This window comes from Lepidochelys kempii, chromosome 7, assembly GCF_965140285.1.
Source record: "Lepidochelys kempii isolate rLepKem1 chromosome 7, rLepKem1.hap1, whole genome shotgun sequence".
NCBI lineage: Eukaryota > Metazoa > Chordata > Testudines > Cheloniidae > Lepidochelys > Lepidochelys kempii.
Genome location: NC_136386.1, coordinates 122,359,753 through 122,382,042, shown reverse-complemented (window position 1 = coordinate 122,382,042; position 22,290 = coordinate 122,359,753). Strand labels below are relative to the sequence as shown.

The window sequence follows — 22,290 nt, the reverse complement described above, 5'->3', positions numbered from 1 at the left end:
AACAGGCATCCGTCCACTTTGCTTTGGATTGTTATTGAGCAGAACCCATCATCAGCATGTACGCATGTCTTCCGGAATAGTGGTTGAAGCATGAAGGGATAGATGAATCTTTAGCACATCTGGCACATAAATATCTTGTGATGCTGGCGACAACAGTGCCATGCAAACACCTGTTCTCACTTTCAGGTGACACTGTAAACAAGAAATGGGCACCATTATCTCCTGAAAATTGTAACCAAACTTGTTTGTCTGAGCAATTGGCTGAAGTAGGACTGAGTGGACTTGTAGTGCTAAAGTTTCACATTGTTTTGATTTTGAGTGCAGCTATGTAACAAAAAAACCCCAAACTACATTTGTAAGTTACACTTTAAAGATAAAGAGATTGCAATACAGTACTTGTATGAGGTGAATTGAAAAAGTTTCATCATTTTTACAGTGCAAATATTTGTAATAAAAATATACAGTGAGCACTGTATACTTTGTATTCTGTGTTGTAATAGAAATCAATATATTTGAAAATGTAAAAAAAATCCAAAACTATTTAATAAATTTCAATTGGTATTCTTCTATTGTTTAATAGTGCAATTAATTTTTTTAATCAGTTAATTTTTTTGAGTTAACTGCGATCAATCGACAGCCCTAATTAAAAAGTAAAACCATTATTTTTTTTTTTAAACAGTTGAAAAAGACAAAAGTTGTAAAAACTACAACAATAAAGGTGGAATTTCCAAATTAATCTTGAATCCATATTGTGGTTTCTATGTTTAAAGGTCTTAGGAATTCATGCTTAATCCTTTTATAGCAAACTGATAACACAGCTCATTTCTGCAACATCATATCCTGATTTAATTATATATACACTAGAGAAAGACCAGGTAAGTGAGGTAATATCTTTTATTGGACCAAGTTCTGTTGGTGAGAGAGACCAGCTTTCAAGTTTACAAAAGCCCTCATCTCTCTAATATCCTGTGACCAACATGGCTACAGCACCACTTAATTACATACTGTATTTTAATACTTTCAGCAGCTCCAAGTCATTTTTAAACTTTGCCACACCAGACCAAACCACTGCAAAGCAGAAATAGTTAGGTCTGTTTAACTGACATTACTTAAAAAAACCCACAGAATATTTGTGGTACAGTTTCATGTTTAGTTTCTTAGTTACTGATGAGCCTCTATGAAATTATGAGAGTCTCAGTTCATCTTCATACACATACAAGGAGTATTCAAACTTCAAAAGGAATCTAGCCATTAATAAAGGACAATCATTAAAATGAGATAACCTATTTGCTCCAACTAATTCTACATCATTAGCATTGTTGTTTCTACCTGAGGCAGTCTCCCATGAAGCAGAGCTTGATCTTTTTCTTAAAAGACATCCATTGCCCTGTTAATAAGATGAAAAAAAAAAAAGTTACTTGGTTGAGCGTAACAGTGTTTTTAAACAGGGCTCACCGGTTGGTGAAATAAATACCATATTCAATTTTAGAAAAAAATACCAATGCCATTTCCATTTATTTAAAACTACTTTTTGTTTCTCTTGGCTGTAAGGTTCACATCTAAAAGAGTGTTATGCTTTAACTCAGGGGTTCTCAAACTTCATTGCACCGCGACTCCCCTCTGACAACAAAAATTACGACATTACCCTAGGAGTGGGGACCAAAGCCCAGGCCCACACAAGCCCTGTCACCCCAGGCCGGGAGAAGGGCGCAAAACCCAAGCTCAAGGCTTCAGCCCCAGGCAGGAAGCCTGTAACCTGAGCCCCACCACCCATGGCTAAGGCCGAAGCCAGAGCCCCACCGCACAGGGATGAAGCCCTCGACACCAGCAAGTCTAACACCACCACTGGTGACCCTATTAAAATAGGGTCATGACCACTTTGGACTCCCCAGCCACAGTTTGAGAACCGCTGCCTTAATTCTAAGGTTGTAAATACCTAAAAAGTGGCACACAGGGAGAGAGGATCACTGCTTCACCTAAAATTACCTTGTCAAAAACAAGCTTTTTTTTTTTTTTAAAAATAAAATGCCATCAGTTATATCAATATACTTCACTTCATACTATTTTTGCACACTTGTACTGGTTTCCAGCATCAGTACACCTGCCTTTGCATTTAAGTTTACCACTGGGAGAGGGACTACAATTTCCATCAAAGCACTGTGTTTGCACTGAAAATTGAGAATGAAAGCAGACCACTGCTGCCAGGAAGAGAGCTAATGTCCCTTCCTATTGCTCAATGCTTATGGCTAAGGTTATGAATTATCAGATGGGTCCTCAAGATTTGGTGTATTAGAGTAAACTTTACCTAGCTTCGGTAGTCTTCTGTTTTAACCAGGCAACTTTTCAGCTAGTTGTTTCTGATTAACCTAAAAATAGCTAGTAATCACTTTATCAATGCTTTGCTTAAAAAGACAATACTATGTAATATATTCTGTATGTAAATCACATTCATCTAAAATATTGGTCAGAGGTTTGGCCCTTATTGACACTTGCAGACATACCTGATTTGATATACCTGGTCCTAAGAATACCTTTACTGGACTGAAGGGCTGCAGTTTAGGTTGTTCCATTCTTTGTCTCTTCTTCTCTCCTTCTCTGCAGTAAGTTTCCAGTGGTAACCAAAACTGAGATTCAACGGGGCTGTACTGGAGCTTTGTGGAATGCCCTGCTTTTTGGCACAAAGGTTTATTGTTCACGTTACCATTACTTCTGGCATAGTTTTTTAAGATGTCAACTTCTGATGTTGAAACCCATTTGCTGGCAACATCTGAACTGGCCTCCTCTAGATCCACGCAGTCAATCCGCTGTTCCCTACCATTTTCATAAAACGGTGTTCTTGTTTTAATTGGACACTTTTCATTCCTCCCAGGTTCTCTCTTACTAGTCGTATCCTTTTTTGTCAAGGAATAGCTGGGAGAGCCTGCAGACATAAGGAGTTTTCGAACCACAACCTTCGGATACTTTGTGTTTAGCACCATGCATGGTCTAGTCTCTAAAATTTTTGGACTGTCCTTTCTCTCTCTGTTAGCTCCTCTCAATAAGTCATCCATTACAGGACTCTTGTTTGGCGATTGGACTGGAATCCTTTCCCTTCTAGCTTTCTTCTGAGATGATATTTTCTTTTCAAATCGTTCTGTACATATGACTGACAGTTCAACATCCCCATTTTTTACATTTCTTTTGTCCGGAGAACACAATACAATTCTGTCTTTATTGCCAAATTTAAAGAGATACAAAATATAAAATTAATTATGCATAATTTAGTCACCACACTATTACAGAGAGAAATAAAAAAGCTTTTAGACACAAAATATGAAGTAACAATGCAGAACCTACAGTCAAATAAAGAAAAGGTATGTCTGTCCTGCAAAAAAAGGGTGTATCCTTAATTCAGTTTTAAAAGGGTGTGTCCTTAACATGGCAGTGAAGAGCAACACAGTTTTTAACTCTGTTTAGCAGCTTGAGTTAAAACCTCTATGGGAACCCAAGTTAAAAACTAATTTGGATTAGCAGCTTGAGTTCAATGCCATGCTCCCAGAGACTAACTCAACCTGCTAACCAAAGTTAAAAACTGAGTTGCTGTCTCTCTACTGCTAGTTTAGTTAACTAACCCAAATTCAGAACACACCTTTTTTGCACAGCATAGACCGGAGCGGGCAAACTTTTTGGCCTGAGGGCCACATCAGGTTTCCAAAATTGTATGGAGGACCGGTTAGGGGAGGCTGTGCCTCCTCAAACAGCCAGGCATGGCCTGGCCCCCGACCCCTATCCAACCCCCCCTGCTTTTCTCCCCCTGATGGCCCCCCCTGGACTCCTGCCCCATCCACCACCACCCCCCCGACCACCCACGCCCCGCCCTCCTTCTCTCCTCCTACTCCCTCCCCGCCCCCCCAGCCCTGCCACCCAGAGCATTGTGCCAGTATGAGCTGAGGCTGGGGGAGGACGGGGCGGGGGTGGTCAGGGGACAGGGAGTGGTGGATGGGGCAGGAGTCCCAGGGGGGCCATCAGGAGGAGAAAAGCAGGGAGGGTTGGATAGGGGTCAGGGGCCAGGCCATGCCTGGCTGTTTGAGGAGGCACAGCCTCCCCTAACCAGCCAGGAGCTCAGGGGACCAGGCAGGAGGGTCCCATGGGCCAGATGTGGCCCGCAGGCTGTAGTTTGCCCACCTCTGGCATAGACATATCCACAGACTCCATCTTTCTCTCTCACCAGCCAAACAGACTATTAAGTAATTCAGTGTTCACTTGCACTACGTAAATTATTTTGAACAGTATTTTAATGCCCAAAACATAAAAATGAAACTGTGTCATAGCTTGGGTTACTATCCACCATCTAGCTTAACTAGCCTCAATGGAAAGGAAATTTGTAACCTTGCCATTATTACCCTACTAGAATTCATGCAGGGTTACATCGGACCTATTTGATCAACAACATTACACACACATCTGGTTATACAGCTAAGGCAGGGGTGGGTAAACTTTTTGGCCCGAGGGCCACATCTGGGTGGGGAAATTGCATGCAAGGCCATGAATGTAGGGCTGGGGCAGGGAATGCGGGGTGTGGGAGGGGGTACGGTGTGCAGGAAGAGGTTCAGGGCAAGGGGTTGGGGCACAGAAGGGGTGTGGGGTGCACGAGGGGGCTCAGGGCAGGGGGTTGGGACGCAGGAGGGGACTTGGGACAAGGGATTGGGGTGCAAGCTCTGGCCCGGCGCCACTTACCTGCAGCGGCTCCGGGGTGGCAGCAGCACCCAGCGGGGCTAAAACAGGTTCCCTGCCTGCCCAGGCCCCACCGCTCCCGGAAGTGGCCAGCACCATGTCTCTGCAGCCCGAGGGCTCCACACGCTGCCCTCGCCTACGGGTACCTCCCCCAAAGCTCCTACTGGCTGCGGTTCCCCATCCCTGGCCAATGGGAGCTGCAGGGGACGGTGCCAGAAGGCAAGGGCAGCGCACAGAGCCCTCTGCCATCCTGGCCCCCCCGGGATGTGGTGCCGGCTGCTTCCGGGAGCAGTGCGGAGCCCGTGGTGCCACGAGGGTGGTGATCTGGCCCGCATCCAATGCCCTAACTGCCTGGATCCGGCCCACAGGCCATAGTTTGCCCACACCTGAGCTAAGATCTTCTATAGATTACAAGTTTCGCAACTGGAAATAAGTTTAGTTAGATTTCTGCACTTGTATAATTTAAGAAAACTCATGTACGAAAGATCTTTCATAACAATATTAACTTACCTTGTTTTGGAGCTGGTTTGAAGAAATCTGTAATAGACTGATTTCTGAAAAGGAAACAGAAGTATTATAGCCTAAATATACAGTTTTTATAATATCAATGCTGTCATAAGAAATACAGATAAAACTGAAATCCTGCAATATTTTACCCATTCATTACAGAAAATTTTGTAAATGTCAAAACTAAGTTCCAATAGCATTCTGTCCAGTATAAAGCCTTGAAAAAAACAAGCAGATGACATCATTCCTTTTCCCACTCTGAATGGAATGAGAAACTATAAATAAAGTAGGTTTCAGAGTAGCAGCCGTGTTAGTCTGTATTCGCAAAAAGAAAAGGAGGACTTGTGGCACCTTAGAGACTAACCAATTTATCTGAGCATAAGCTTTCGTGAGCTACAGCTCACTTCATCAGATGCATCCGATGAAGTGAGCTATAGCTCACGAAAGCTTATGCTCAGATAAATTGGTTAGTCTCCAAGGTGCCACAAGCCCTCCTTTTCTTTTTATAAATAAAGTACTAAGCTAAGTTCTCTGCAAGCTGTGTGGCCACACAGCAGCCTATTTAGCTGCGCGGAGGCACTCAGAGAACCTGCTCGGGGACCTGCCCCAACCTACTGCAGCTGGGCAGCCCCCCACCCCAACTATGCCACAGCCCTGGACCTGCCTTGGCCAGGGTGGCTCCCAGCCCCAACTATGCCGGGGCCGGGGCCCAGCCAGGGCCGGGGAAGCGCAGCATGGCCCGGCCCCAGCCTGGACTTGTCACGGGGTGATCCTCCCCGAACCAAGCCCTGGCCAGACCTGCAGGGGCTGGGGGAGGGCACCCTATCCTGAAGTTCCAGCTGTGGAGCTGCTGTGGCAGGGAGAGGTGCCTTTCCCCCACAGCCCAGGTGCTGCTGGGGGGAGAGGTGGGGAGGGAGTCCCCTCTCCCTGTCATAGCCCCCTTCTGCACCCCAAATCCCTCATACCTAGCCCCACCTCAGAGTCCGCACCACCAGCCAGAGCCCTCACATCCCTGCACCCCAACCCACTGCCCCAGCCCTGAGCCCCTCATCCCTGGCCCCATCCCAGAGCCCGCACCCCAAGCCGGAGCCCTCACACCCCCTCCCACACTCCAAACCCCTCAGCCCCACCTCTACCACATGGATTTTGTTATGTGCACTGATACGAACAAAATTCATTCCAAACATAGGTGGGAAAAATTAGACGGAACACTGGTACTAAGTGGTCATTTTTTAAGGGTGAGATTTTCAAAGTTGATGAGGGGATTTAGCCACACTGCTTCCATTAATTTCATTTGAACCTGTGTGGCTAAAACCCCTGCATTCAACTCTGAAAATATCAACCAACCAGTCTTGTTGATCAAGCTCTGGAGATAGGTATAGCTGATTTACAACAATTGCAGCCTCCTCCTCTCTGAACACACTGCCTTCTCTCTTTGTTATCCAATAATCACATCATGCCCCTATCTGAATCCCTCCACCGACTCCACTCTTCCAAGGCATCAACTTCAAGCTTCTCCTCCTACCATTCAAGACCTTTACAATTCTCCTCCTTCCCACTTCAGTATAAGTGCACTCAATTTACTCCTTTTGAGTCTAGCATGAGCTAGACCAGACACACTGCGAAGTAACACTAGAGATGCTGCAATGCCCTATCTCTAATGATCAACACCCCCCAGGAAAACACCTTTCAAGGTCCATGGCTCCATAGCACAATATGTGGTGTTCCTCATTCAGTGCACTAAATGCCCCAATAGCAACTATGTGGGTGAAACCAGACTATCACTATGCTCTCAAATGCACTCACAGAGAAAAATGAGGAGAGACAAAACACACTATATCACACGTGGGTGAATTTGCTTTTCACAAAGTGATCACTATCTCTGACCTATCAGCCCTAATTGTCAAAGGAAACCAGCACAATACTTTCAAAAGAAAGCCTAGGAGCTTAAATTAAAATTTTTGCTACACACTAAAAATCATGGGTTTCAGAGTAGCAGCCGTGTCAGTCTGTATCCGCAAAAAGAAAAGGAGTACTATTTGTTAGTCTCTAAGGTGCCACAAGTACTCCTTTTCTCTTTACTAAAAATCATGGACTCATTCGACACAGTGGATTTTATAGCTTATTACAGCAATCTATAACCTTCTAACAACCCCCTTCCCCAGTTTGCAAATTAATTCCAGTTCTGCAGTTTCTCATTGAACTCTGTTTTTGAAGTTAGATATGCAGACAGAGTTGGAAACGCGGTTTGTTGCAGGGATTGGTTCCTGGGTTAGAAGTCACCTACTACAGGACAGGCCCAACAAAGAAAATAACAGAATGCCACTAGCCATCACCTACAGCCCCCAACTAAAACCCCTCCAGCACATCATCAAGGATCTACAACATATCCTGGAGGACGATCCCTCACTCTCAGACCTTGGGAGACAGGCCAGTCCTCACTTACAGACAGCCCCCTAACCTGAAGCAAATACTCACCAGCAACTACACACCACACAATAGAAACACTAACCCAGGAACCAATCCCTGCAACAAACCACATTGCCTACTCTATCCGCATATCTATTCAAGGGACATCATCATAGCACCTAACCACATCAGCCACACCATCAGGGGCTCATTCACTTGCCCATCTATCAATGTGATATATGCCATCATATGCCAGTAATGCCTCTCTGCCATGTGCATTTTCCAAACCAGACAATCTATGCAAAAGAATAAATGGACACATAGGACATCAAGAATTGGAACATTCAAAAACCAGTAGGAGAGCACTTCAATCTCCCTGGACACTCAACAACAGACTTGAAAGTGGCAATTCTTCAACAAAAAAAACTTCAAAAACAAATGAGAAACTGCAGAACTGGAATTAATTTGCAAACTTTACACCATCAAATTAGGCCTGAATAAAAACTTGGAGTGGCTTGGTCACTACAAAAAATAATTTTCCCTCTGTTGCTACTCATACCTTCTTGTCAACTGTTGGAAATGGGCCACAGCCACGCTACCTGAATTGGCCTTGTTAGCAATGACCCCCCACTCGGTAAGGCAACTCCCATCTTTTCACGTGCTGTGTATTTATACCTGCCTACTGTATTTTCCACTCCATGTATCTGATGAAGTGGGTTATAGCCCATGAAAGCTTATGCCCAAATAAATTTGTTAGTCTCTAAGGTGCCACAAGGACTCCTCGTTTTTGCTGATATTTGTATGTTTGTCAATATCACTTTTCACAGCACACTCAGTAGCTAGCTGGGAGGCTGTGATAAATGATACAATACTAACAAATATACAAGTACCACTTACCACAGCCTCTCAGCTAGTTAGTAAGTCTGCTGTGAAAAGTGATACTTCTATGTTTGTTAATTCACTTCTCAGCAAGCCCCAGGACAAATTAAGCCCTGGATGAGGAGGTCAGAGGGGGAAGGCAGTGAGGGCCCAAAGCAATGGGGGGAGAGGCAGGGTTGAGCCTGAATGGCCGGAGACGGGGGTCAGCGCACGCTGCTGTGTGGTCAGAGCAGGGTCTACACAGCTGAAGCCGCAGGGTGGAGCCCACTGCTGTGCAGCCAGGACCAGGGGGTCAGCACCCAGGGCCAGCTCCTGCCACATAGCAGCAGGTGCCTGGGACCAGAGCCAGAGGTCAGCAGCCAGAGCTGGAGGCCAGAACCCGCACAGCCTGGCTCCTGAAGTCCTGCCACTGGAGGCACCCCAGGGGGAACCCGTAACAGTCTAATTCGGGGTGGCCAACCTGTGGCTCCAGAGCCACATGCAGCTCTTCAAAAGTTAACATGCAGCTCCTTGTATAGGCACCGACTCTGGGGCTGGAATTATGGTGCCAACTTTCCAGTGTGCCGGGGGGGGGGGGGGGGGTGCTCACTGCTCAACTCCTGGCTCTGCCACAGGCCCTGCCCCCACTCCACCCCTTCCCACTCCCACCCCTTAGCCTGCCATGTCCTCGTTCCTTCCCTCACAGAGCCTCCTGCACACCATGAAACAGATGATTGGGAGGTACGGAGAGGCACTGATTGGTGGGGCTGCCAGTGGGTGAGAGGTGCTAGGACCGGGGGGCTACTGAAATATTATAGTGGGTCTTTGCCAATGTACATTGGTAAATTCTGGCTCCTTCTCAAGCTCAGGTTAGCCACCCCAGTCTAACTCAAAAGTAATTAAATGACCACCATCTACGCTCTTCCAAGAAGAGAAGGAAATTATTACTGACTTGCAAGATGGTTCCTATTTTTTTTATTTGTGGAAGTTTCTTTAGGTTCCAAACAAATGATGTTGAAAGGATGAGTCTGATGTATGGTGAGAGATCTTTATTAAAATTAAAAGGAGTACTTGTGGCACCTTAGAGACTAACCAATTTATTTGAGCATAAGCTTTCGTGAGCTACAGCTCACTTCATCGGATGCATACTGTGGAAACTGCAGCAGACATTATATACACAGAGACCATGAAACAATACCTCCTCCCACCCCACTGTCCTGCTGGTAATAGCTTATCTAAAGTGATCACTCTCCTTATAATGTGTATGATAATCAAGTTGGGCCATTTCCAGCACAAATCCAGGTTTTCTCACCCTCCGCCCCCCGGTGATGTAACCAGAGTGTACTTTCTAACACTCTAGTCAAACTGAATTAGTATGCAGATGGAAAGTATAAGATTACAAAGACCAGCTTTATTTGTTGAGGACTGTCATTTAAGATCTCCAATTACCCATATTTTGGTTATGCTTTTACAGATTAAAGTGATAGCTTGTTATATTGGAATTAAGCAAGGAGAGACATGTTACAAAACTCTCTTTAGCTCTGAGCCAGAAGAGGACAGTTAGCTCTGTATCTAGAAGTCCAGCAAATGCCTCAATTCAGGGACTTAAGCACATGCCTTCAGAAAGTCAGTGTGACTACAGTACCCACATATTTAGAGTTAGGAACATACTTAAGTACCTTGCTGAACTGAGGCTTAAGTTTATAGCACTTTTCAGTCACCTTTTAAGAGTAATATATTAATTTTTACATTTGATTTTTAAAAAGACTGGAGGAGAAACCTTATGTTTAAAAAAAACAACACTAACTTTTGATTCTGTTGCTTTTAAGGCGCACACACGGGAAATTTCCTGCACCTAACGTTAATTTAAATGGGTTAAATTAAAATTTGAATTTCAGAGTATACTCACAATTGCAACAAACATGTGCTGTGACCAGACTATATGACCACCTGGATTTGTGCTGGATATGGCCCAACTTGATGATCACTTTAGATAAGCTATTACCAGCAGGACAGTGGGGTGGGAGGAGGTATTGTTTCATGGTCTCTGTGTGTATATAATGTCTCCTGCAGTTTCCACGGTATGCATCCGATGAAGTGAGCTGTAGCTCACGAAAGCTCATGCTCAAATAAATTGGTTAGTCTCTAAGGTGCCACAAGTACTCCTTTTCTTTTTGCGAATACAGACTAACATGGCTGCTACTCTGAAACCTATAATAACTATGTATTCTTGTTAACATCTAGGGTAGATGTAACATCACAGCCACGCTTGGGGGGAAATCCATACTTAGGAGAAAATAATTTTACATACTATCAAGATAGACAAGTCATGAATAGTACATAAAAAGCCCTGATCATCATTATTCCGATAATTAATGATCTTCCACCTTTGCCTCACCCAGCAGGAGAAGGCAGGCTCTTGGAGGAAGCTCTACTCTCCAGCCTTCTCCCTGCAGGCCCACAGCAGTACCATTTTCCCTGCCCTTGCACGCTGAAGCAACAGTGGTCAGAAACTTCAGTCCAAAAGAAGGGACAGAAAAACCTGAGTATATATGCTTTTCTTTCAGGGTTAAAACAGTAAATGCTATGGAATTTTATTTGGTATTTGCTCTTTCCATCAATTTTTTTAATGTCACTGTAAAATTTAGAACAGAAAGGGTAGAAGGATAGACCTTAAAGACACATTGCCTTTTGTAACCAGGGGCGATAGTATCTGTCCTATTAATAGGTCAATGATCACTCAAGACTAATATCCTCTCTCAGACAATGGAGTATATTAGATACTTCAGATAAAGGCAAAACACGACAGACAAATAACTCAGTGGGGGTAAAAACCTAAAAGGATGCATAGGTATGTGCGTATTCAGGGAAGCAGTGCATTTTTGCTTCCCCTTAACAAAAAAACAAAAACAAAAACCCAAAAAACATTGAAAATCCAGGTCATCAGCCCTGGAAGATGGAGAACTAGTGAAGTGACAGTGTCACAATAATTAAAAGAATGAAAGCAAGTAATTGAGAGGGGAAAGATTTTCAGTCAGACTTTAAAATGTTTTTGTCAACACCTACTTCAATTTATTTATGTTTTCAAGGGGGGAAAAAGCCTTTACTAACACTCTTTCAATTAATGTGCAAGTATTAATCCAAGACAATAAATCCGAGACCATCAAAAAGGACTCAGGAGGACCCCACACACAACCGGGATGATCTTACTCAACATTCCTGATAATAAGACAAGAAGCAAACAAAATCCTTCAATTAAAAAAAAAAAAAAGCAAACAACCCTTCTAACACTTTTCAAGCTTTCTTCATATCTCATACAACAGGAAACAACAGCACAAGCCTATTTTTAATAAAAGTTCCTTATAAAGGACTTTTAACCACTGAAACTAATGTTTAATACCCTAAGAACATAAGGGTCCACAGCCCTTCCAAACTATTTATTATCTATATCCATCTTATTCAGATCCAGTAAGATCCACGTTTAATCTCCAAAGAAATCTGCAGCAGCACCAATATTGCTAGTCCATCAGACAAAGCACAGTTACACAAAATGGGAGCAGGGTACCAAACATATCTGCCCCTGCCGCAATGGAGCATCTCAAACTAATAGATCTATAGGAGTAATGACTTCGTTTTGTCCTCCTGGAAGCTTTTTAACATCTACCATCTCATGACAGTCTTTTCAAAGTCTGCAAAGTAATAGGATGCAAGTTGGCCAAAACACATTTTCAAAATAACCACTTTCATCTAAACGCTTCACAAAGAACGAAAGCCACACAGATCAGTTTCACTTTCCCAAACAGGAAGTAATACAGAGAGGAAAATGAAACCATACCTGTTTTCCCTCTAAAACAGGTAATATTAAGATGGAGGAAAAATAAAGGAAATAGAAGGGCAAAATAAGGTGCTCCATCATGTAGGAGAAAGCCTCCTGTCACGTACAGAAAATTTGGGATGGAGCTGACCAAGTCATCAGCAGAATTCAGCTGACTGCAAGCGTAGCACCAATAGAACCTGGTCAGCAGTGGGCGGGATAAACTTGAGACCTCTGAAGCTTAGTGTATGAGCCTCAATTGCATAAACTAAAAGCCACATGGTTCTTACCCGAGACTGTAGCAGACTCAATCTCTAGCTCAGTGGCTCTCAAACTTTTGTACTGGTGACCCCTTTCACATACCAAGCCTCCGAGTGCGACCCTCTCCTTATACATTAAAAACACTTTTTAATATATTTAACACCATTATAAATGCTGGAGGCAAAGTGGGGTTTGGGGTGGAGGTTGCCAGCTCATGACCCCCCCCATGTCATGTGGATAAATTGGAGAGAGTCCAGCGAAGGGCAACAAAAATGATTAGGGGTCTGGAACACATGAGTTATGAGGAGAGGCTGAGGGAGCTGGGATTGTTTAGTCTGCAGAAGAGAAGAATGAGGGGGGATTTGATAGCTGCTTTCAACTACCTGAAAGGGGGTTCCAAAGAGGATGGCTCTAGACTGTTCTCAATGGTAGCAGATGACAGAACGAGGAGTAATGGTCTCAAGTTGCAGTGGGGGAGGTTTAGATTGGATATTAGGAAAAACTTTTTCACTAAGAGGGTGGTGAAACACTGGAATGCGTTACCTAGGGAGGTGGTAGAATCTCCTTCCTTAGAGGTTTTTAAGGTCAGGCTTGACAAAGCCCTGGCTGGGATGATTTAACTGGGAATTGGTCCTGCTTCGAGCAGGGGGTTGGACTAGATGACCTTCTGGGGTCCCTTCCAACCCTGATATTCTATGATTCTATGATTCTATGTAATAACCCTGCGATCCCCTGAGGGGTCCCGACCCCCAGTTTGAGAACCCCTGCTCTAGCTGGGCTAGGTGCCACTAGAGGGGGACACAGCACCACACCAAGCAAGCATGGGTCACACAAACAGCTGGACAGATGAACCCAGCTGGTATAAAAAAAATTCATTTGGTGCCACCCTCATGTTGCTTTGATTTCAAAACCATGAGCTGGTATTAGTCATATCTGGAACAGGCCAACTAGAGTTAAAGATAAACAGAAGCTCTCTCTTTTGATCTGAGCTCTTAAGACCAGTTCTCTCGATTGGCTACAATTCTTCCTGGACTCAAAACAGACCAGCACATGTTGACAGCTGCAACCTCTGCACACAGGAGTATGACTTCCTGAATTAGTACTTCTTGGGTCAGCCACCATTTTCAATTTGCTCCCAAGTCTGCCATTCAGCCATCTTGTGTTATCAGAACCACCGGCATCAAATAAAAGTAAAGAAAGAGCTAGCCCATCACCTACCACCCTCCGAAGAGTGGAGAGATCAATTTGCCATCAGCACCTGTTATTAAGCAACACAACACTATCAATTCTTCATCTGGGTGTTGGCGCTGCTGCAGTTTTTCCTCACAAGCAGGTGAGCACACGAACTGCATAAGCAACCACCCAGAGCTCCACAGAGGCAAGCCCAACAGCCCTTCTAAACCACGAGATGCACTTTGCATCTCATGAAGGCCAAACCAAGCCCAGAAGGCATCTGTCTGTTTTGACAGTGTCCCAAGTGGGTGGAACTTGGGAGTGTAGCTGGCGACAGAACTTATTTTCCTCTGAGTTGGGCACTTGCAAATGTCTATATGGGAGAATCCTCCTAGAAAAACTGAGATGCAGCAGCACATGGCAAATGCTGCCATCTCCTCTGGAGGGGAAGGGAGGCACAGCCCCCCCCCCAGGGCACGCTGGGCACTGCAACAGGTTTCAGAGTAGCGGCCGTGTTAGTCTGTATTCGCAAAAAGAAAAGGAGGACTTGTGGCACCTTAAAGACTAACCAATTTATTTGAGCATGAGCTTTCGTGAGCATCCGATGAAGTGAGCTGTAGCTCACGAAAGCTCATGCTCAAATAAATTGGTTAGTCTCTAAGGTACCACAAGTCCTCCTTTTCTTTTTGGGCACTGCGGTCTCCCTGCGGGGGGGGGGGGGGAAGGATGCACAGACCCCCCCCCCCCCCAGGGCACGCTGGGCGCTGCCGTCTCCCTGCGGGGGGAGGGCGGGAGGAGGCACAGCCCCCCCCAGGGCACGCTGGGCGCTGCGGTCTCCCTGCGGGGGGAGGGCGGGAGGAGGCACAGCCCCCCCCCCCCCCCAGGGCACGCTGGGCGCTGCGGTCTCCCTGCGGGGGGAGGGGGGAGGAGGCACAGCCCCCCCCCAGGGCACGCTGGGCGCTGCGGTCTCCCTGCGGGGGGAGGAGGCACAGCCCCCCCCCAGGGCACGCTGCGGTCTCCCTGCGGGGGGAGGGGGGGAGGAGGCACAGCCCCCCCCCGGGCGCGCTGGGCGCTGCGGTCTCCCTGCGGGGGGAGGGGGGGAGGAGGCACAGCCCCCCCCACAGGGCACGCTGGGCGCTGCGGTCTCCCTGCGGGGGGAGGAGGCACAGCCCCCCCCACAGGGCACGCTGGGCGCTGCGGTCTCCCTGCGGGGGGAGGGGGGGAGGAGGCACAGCCCCCCCCCCAGGGCACGCTGGGCGCTGCGGTCTCCCTGCGGGGGGAGGGGGGGAGGAGGCACAGCCCCCCCCCCAGGGCACGCTGGGCGCTGCGGTCTCCCTGCGGGGGGAGGGGGGAGGAGGCACAGCCCCCCCCCCAGGGCACGCTGGGCGCTGCGGTCTCCCTGCGGGGGGAGGGGGGAGGAGGCACAGTCCCCCCCCCAGGGCACGCTGGGCGCTGCGGTCTCCCTGCGGGGGGAGGGGGGAGGAGGCACAGCCCCCCCCCGGGCACGCTGGGCGCTGCGGTCTCCCTGCGGGGGGAGGAGGCACAGCCCCCCCCCCCCAGGGCGCTGCGGTCTCCCTGCGGGGGGAGGAGGCACAGCCCCCCCCCCCAGGGCGCTGCGGTCTCCCTGCGGGGGGAGGAGGCACAGCCCCCCCCCCCCAGGGCGCTGCGGTCTCCCTGCGGGGGGAGGGGGGAGGAGGCACAGCCCCCCCCCCAGGGCGCTGCGGTCTCCCTGCGGGGGGAGGGGGGAGGAGGCACAGCCCCCCCCCCCAGGGCACGCTGGGCGCTGCGGTCTCCCTGCGGGGGGAGGGGGGAGGAGGCACAGCCCCCCCCCAGGGCACGCTGGGCGCTGCGGTCTCCCTGCGGGGGGAGGGGGGAGGAGGCACAGCCCCCCCCCAGGGCACGCTGGGCGCTGCGGTCTCCCTGGGGGGGAGGGGGGAGGAGGCACAGCCCCCCCCCGGGCGCGCTGGGCGCTGCGGTCTCCCTGGGGGTGTCACCCCCCGCCGAGAGGGGGCGGGCCAGGACGTTTGTTCACACCCGCTGCCGCGCCCCAGAGCCCCGGTCCTGCCCGCCGGTACCTGCCGTCTCGGGCGCTCTCTCTCCCGGCGGCCGCCGGCTTAAAATGGCGGCCGGGGGTCCCCCCGGGAGAGCCCTGTGCGGAGGAGCCAGCGCCGAGGTGCCGGGTCATGGCTCCGGCTGCACGAAGGCCGCCGCCCAGGCGCGAGAGGAAACCAGGGCCGCGCCCGCCGCCTTCCCCACAGCCCGGCCCGGCCCGGCCCGGCCCTCCAACGCCAGCCGCGAGCGACTCCGCCCCTCTTGCGTGCAGACCTCTGATTGGCTGCGTAGGCGAGGCGCGAACTCTCCAATTGGCTCCCACAATGCATGGGGGGGGGGTCGGACAAGAGACCGAGCGTCCCTCTGATTGGCTGCTAGGCTGTAAGGGCGGGGGAGCGGCGTTGAGCGAGAGCCTCCCCCCCCGGCTCCGCCTCCCGACGGATAGAGGTGGGGGGGGGGGAAAGGGGGTGGGAAGGTGCCTGGCGGCCCCGCCTCGTGCCGCCTCTCCCTCTCCCATTGGTCCGTGCCCGGCGCGCGAGGGGGAGGGCGGGAAAGCTTCGCGCTGGTGTTCTTATTGCGCGCGCCAAGCGTCGTCTGCGGGTCACAAAGGGGTTGGGGCGGGTGGCAGGCTCCGTCCTTGTGTGAGGGGAGTATGACCCCATACAGACACCCCACCCCCCGAGCTCAGTCACTGCTTGGGCCCTGCCTGACAGCCCAGCCTAGTGCCCTTTCCAGCGGGGGGCCAGTCAGCAACCCCCTGCCTGGTGCTGAGGGGCCAGTGCTGGCCCTACCCCTGAGCAGCCTCCCTCTCTCTGGCTCTCCCCCCAGTCCACTGCCGCACGCCGATCCCCGCCCTTGATGTAGGGCCACAAGCACATTTAAACAGAGCAAGACCCGTGCTTCCAGCTGTTGTAGGGGCACAGTGTAGTGGGGTCCCCTCGTGCAAACAAAGCCCCTCAGAGCAACAGTCTTCAGCCCTGGAGAGCACTGACCTAGTGTAAATAGAGGCAGAGGTGGCCAGCCAGCAGCACAAAACCCATATGGGCCTGTTTAAGGTACTTGTATGGTTCCCGTAACCATAGTATTCATGTCTCTTTAACACATCCTCACAGGGTCACAACACCCCTCTGAGGCAGAGAAGTGCTGTTATACCTGTTTCACAGTTGGAAAATGGAATAAATGACTTGGCCAAGGTCACACAGCAAGCCTCTGACAAAGCAGGACTCAAACCCATCTCTCCTAAATCCTAGAGGAGCATCCAACCACTTGACCAAGCTTTCCTCCCAGGTTACCCCTGCCTGGAGCAAACAGTGCCTTTCTAGGCAAGGGGTTTATATTAGTCTGATTCACCGAGTAGGTAACACGAATGGTTGCCTGTGCGGCATAGACAAAAACCTCAAGCCTTAGCCAAAGGCTCAGAGAAATCAATAGCATAACCAGCAACCTCTAGCACCAGCTGTTAGGCTATAGATATTCAGGCCTGTCTGTAAAGGCCTATACTCTAAGAATATAGGTGTATTCTTAGCACTTGGCTAGTTATAGAGGTATAAAAGCAAGAATCAAAATCACTGTCTGTCGGTGTAAGAGCCTTCTCTTACTGTGACAGTCTGAGGCCCTGTGCTTAGGCTAAGGCCTTTGGCTAAGCAACAGAGGCAGCTGTAAGCTGGGAAGCGACCAGTCACCTCCTCACATTCCAACCTTGTCACATTGAAAGAAGGTGCTAGTGGGCTGTTAGGATACAATCCTGTCCTGATAGTGCCTATCGCCTCCAGAGAAAGGGAAGTGCCTAGAAGATGTAAAAGGAAATTTAGTTTGATAGCATCCTGTCTGGCAAGAACTCATTTATCAATAGCTGGGATGTGAAATCCTCATTTCTTTAAAAGAAAAGGAGGACTTGTGGCACCTTAGAGACTAACCAATTTATTTGAGCATAAGCTTTCGTGAGCTACAGCTCACTTCATCGGATGCAGAAAGTGGAAAATGCAGTGAGGATGTTTTATACACACACACCATGAAAAAATGGGTGTTTATCACTTCAAAAGGTTTTCTCTCCCCCCACCCCACTCTCCTGCTGGTAATAGCTTATCTAAATGATCACTCTCCTTACAATGTGTATGATAATCAAGGTGGGCCATTTCCAGCACCCATTGATAAATGATAAACACCCATTTTTTCATGGTCTGTGTGTATAAAACATCCTCACTGCATTTTCCACTTTATGCATCCGATGAAGTGAGCTGTAGCTCACAAAAGCTTATGCTCAAATAAATTGGTTAGTCCCTAAGGTGCCACAAGTACTCCTTTTCTTTTTGCGAATACAGACTAACACGGCTGCTCCATTGAATATAAAGACTAGAGTGCAAAAGAGGTTATGATTTCCCTCCTCAGAACAGTGCCATAGAAAGGAAACTCGGGAAAGTTACACTTTATATTGAAATTATTTTTTCATGCAGCATTTTGTCTAAAAATACTATCTTTAAAAAGTTAGCCACCACCAAGACATACAGCATAAAGACTGGGGTTTGATGTAACAGGAGGTAAGCCAAGCATTAACATAGCAGCAAGGGTGCTGCACTGGGGTTGAGGAGAAAAAATGGGAACAGCCAGGATCTTCCCAAGAACCAGAACTGCAGTAGAGACTTGCCACCCCCTCCCTCCATTGTGGAGAAACTAGGACAAGGTGGTGAATCCCTGCCATGTGGCCTTGGGGAAAATCTGTAGAGGATGGAACTAGAGACTGTAGCTGGTAAGAGCAGCTACAGGAGCAACCAAAGCAGACATGTAGAAAACTTTTTAGAGTTTTGACTGGCCTTGAAGAGTTTGCAGGTACAGTGCACTCTCCTTTGGTTGAGGATATATACAGTACCTACAATCAATCAATTTGGGCTGCAGTTTAGGAGCACGCTTGGATTCTTCGCCAACACTAAGATCTCACATAGCCACTTCTGCAAGTAATGCTTTCTATCATCTCTGGTTGGCTAAGAGACTACATCCCATCATGGTGACTTGGCCTGTTATTCACACCTTTTGTCACTTTTTGGTGGGAGTACAGCAATGCAGTGTAGCTGGGCATAAAGCCTTCAGCACTTAAACTCCAACTAGTACAGATGGTGAAGCACAACTCAGCAACAAAGGCTACAGCAAGCACATCATACCTATTCTACACTCTCTCTACTGGCTTCCCATAGAATTTTCAATCAAGTTCAAGGTCTTAATCCTGATCTTTAGGAGCTCCATATCCTGGGCCCAGGATATCTGAAAGATCTAAAGATGATGTTCAGAGGTGAAGACAGTGTTTGACCACTACACTTTTCTGGCACAATGGAAGTCTCCACACAATGGGTAAAGCTTGTCTGTGCAGGAGACAGAACTTTCTCAGAGGCTGGGCCGAGCCTGTGGAATGAACTCCTTCAGGAACCAAGCGCCTTCTGCTTCAAGTGCAAGACATTTCTTTGACCGTGTCTTCTCCAACAAAAAAACAAACAAACAAACCGAAAACCCTACCAAAACAAGACACACTGTTGTACATGCTTCTCTCTCTGGGGAAGAGGATTAGAGAACCACCACCACATGGTGGATGTATTGTCTCATTATTTAAGGCCGAAGTTACTGGAAGGTGCTTAGATACTATCGTGTTGAGAACAGTACAAGAACAGATTAAAAAAAAAATAGACTGTCTGCCCTGTGCTGATCAGTTGTTTGCTCCAGCCCTCTCCCTCCATCAGTCTCTTCACCTCAGCTTCATTCCACTTCTGTCCGATCCCACTTATTCCCCTCTCCTTCCATGTCCCTTCATTCACTTTCTTTCCATTTAATTTACCTCCTCCTAATGGAGAGCACACCCAAAAAATATTGTGGAACTAACACTACATCTGCTGCCATTATAGTACACTCCTCTTATGTGTTCAATCCAGGAGCGTCAGATGCTTCCTAAAAATGGGGTGGGGCATCTGTGCCCAAACCAAGGCCCCCCCCCCCGAGGCCATGCCCTGCCTTTCCCCCTGCCCCCGAGTCCCCGCCCCCTGCTCGCTTGCTCCTCTCCTCCCATACCCCCCGTTGCTTACCCTTACAGCCAGTAAAAAGTTGCAGGGACATGGCCTCCTGCTCCCCCCCCTTCCAGCGCCCCTGGTTCTATCCCTTTCGCTAATCCTGGGTCTGTCTTGTCTATTTAGATATGCACACTCTGGGGCAAGAGCTGTCTTCTACTGTCTGTACAATGCCTGACACAGAATGGTTGATCCTTAGGCATTGCCATATTAAACAGGTGCTTAATAGAATATTTGTATCCAGTATTTGACACTCAACAAATACAAATAGTATATTTGTATCCATATTTGACACTCAACACTCTTGAGGGATATTTTAGGATTAAGTTGGTGCCTCTGGTCTTGTTATTGTATAGATTTGCTTGAATAGAAGTGACAGCGCATACCTGAATTCGTTTTTAACTAAAAGTTTACAAAAAGCTTCCTGCCCAAGGCTATGAATTGAAGTATTAGGGATTATTTCTGCAATTCTCTTGAGGAGATGGGAGTGCAAATTATAGTATGAAGATTGTGGTTTCCTTTCAGTTTAGAATTCTCAGCCTTGAACAACTGACAGTATTTTGGAACTGATTTGGTGGCAGTATGTAAATAAGTTGTCAAATAACCAGCCAAAGCCAGACATACAATACACCAATCTGTCTGAAGAAAACTGCAGAGCAAGCACTGCAGTTTTGCAAAGGCCAAATAGATTCAAGGAGAGGTTAATGGCAGCAGGAGGTTATGATGTCATGTTAGTCATATGGGAATCTGAAGGAGAAGATAATGAAAATACAAAAAGCAGCAATTGTATTGAACAGACTAGATATGTGATATCTTTTGGCTAGTACTTGAATTAGAGTAACTGAAAAGAGAAGATAATCATGGTAAAGAGTGAGTGAGGGGAACACGAAGAGAGGAAAAATTTGTCTACTATTGTATCAGTCAAGTATTTTCCGTGGGAGAGCTACAAACACTACAGATGCGTGCCATTTAATATGCCCACACAACACCGGGTTTAACCCTAAAGATGTAGGCAACACTCTTTAAAGGCACAGATACAGACGTAAATAGGAGTTAATACAACACTTGATAGTCCTCTTTATGTTAATTAATTCTCATTTTAACTAGAGTAGCTATTCAGATCACCCTAAACGTTATTTACTACTGGAGACTGAGGACTCATGTTCCCAGACTCTTCCAACCAGAGCACTAAATTGACTTACTTATTTTAGACCTGTCTCTGCACTTTCACATTCCTTTCCTCTGGATTAAGCAAAACAGTTAAAAGAAGCTTACCTCATAATGTCTTGCATTATAGAAGTTATAGGAGCTTAAAACTTCTTGTCCAATCCCCTTGCTTTCTGTTTTCATTAATGTTCCCTGTATTCTCTGACGGTTCAATCTTAAAACATTTATTTCTGCATTTTGCTCCCCAAAAAAGCAAACAGTCAAAAACCGAGAAAGTTAAATACCTGGAAAACTATTAAGCTTTTGGAGTGGAATCAGCACTATACAATACATGATGTTACACAAGACATTCATAGCAATAAGTTTCATTTCTGTCTCCAGAATTAGTCATGCCTTTGCTATTCCGCAAAACCAAGATGATATTGTTCTGGCTAATATTCCACAAGGAAGCCCCAGATGGACTAGTCACAATACAGATAAATCATAGTGAAGAACTAGACACTGCCTAAGGGCCTTTAACATCTGGAATGGATTGGCCATAATCCTGCAGTCTGTTACGTAATTTCTCAAAATTTAAGCTTTTAGATAAAGTTGTTTTAAAAAACCTTATTCTGAGAAGGGCAAAAATACTCCCAGGCAAAAAATAAAAACAAAGAGAAACCAAAACACCATTGTCAATCTGGGAGGAAATCCGTTTCAGACTCCAGAAAGTATAGTTGAATTCCACAGTCATTAAGTAAAAACTGAATTACATTAATGCACTTCTTGCTTCTGCCACATCATCTGGAAAAAGAGCCAATAATCCTAAAATACCACATTAACAGTTTATGCATTTGAAATTCCCAATATTAGAGCTGTATCAGAAATCACAAAGAAAGAAGGAACCTCAGTTTCCTGGACAGTTTCTATTTGCTTTCAATTTCAAAATACAGTGAAACCTGTTCATTCTGAAACTCTATTGACAGAAGTGTGACATTGCCTTCCTTTCCCTTTATGGAACTCACAGCACAGAGATTGTGGGGATGCCTGTCATCTACAATTTTCCAGGTATGTCATATTATTAGTCCTCTAATCCTCCCCACTTCTGTACTCATTGTTCCCACTCAGCCATTAATGCAAACCTCCTCTCCAGCTGTATTTTGAATTTAAGATAGTGTTGGTTTATATTCTTGTTATTTTTGAATCCCCAAGTAAACAGGAATGTTTGCTTTTAAATCATACTCTGTTATTCCAAGGGTTGTTTGAATCATTAATAAGCCTATTAACCCGTTCCTGGTTTTGATGTGAACT

General features: G+C 47.0%; 1 protein-coding gene across 3 annotated transcripts in view; it reads right to left on the bottom strand.

Annotated features, from left to right (window-relative positions):
* SLF2 (SMC5/6 complex localization factor 2) overlaps positions 1–16,039 on the bottom strand; it is a 59,912-nt gene extending 43,873 nt beyond the window's left edge. For all 3 annotated transcript variants that reach the window (XM_073354516.1, XM_073354517.1, XM_073354518.1), the window contains exons 1-4: positions 15,811–16,039; positions 5,224–5,267; positions 2,502–3,208; positions 1,330–1,387 (exon numbers count right to left, since the gene is read on the bottom strand). In XM_073354516.1, coding sequence (XP_073210617.1) covers positions 1,330–1,387; positions 2,502–3,208; positions 5,224–5,267; positions 15,811–15,920 — 919 coding nt within the window. In that variant the 5' untranslated portion in view covers positions 15,921–16,039. The remainder of the gene's footprint in view (positions 1–1,329; positions 1,388–2,501; positions 3,209–5,223; positions 5,268–15,810) is intronic.
* Positions 16,040–22,290: the final 6,251 nt, after the last annotated feature.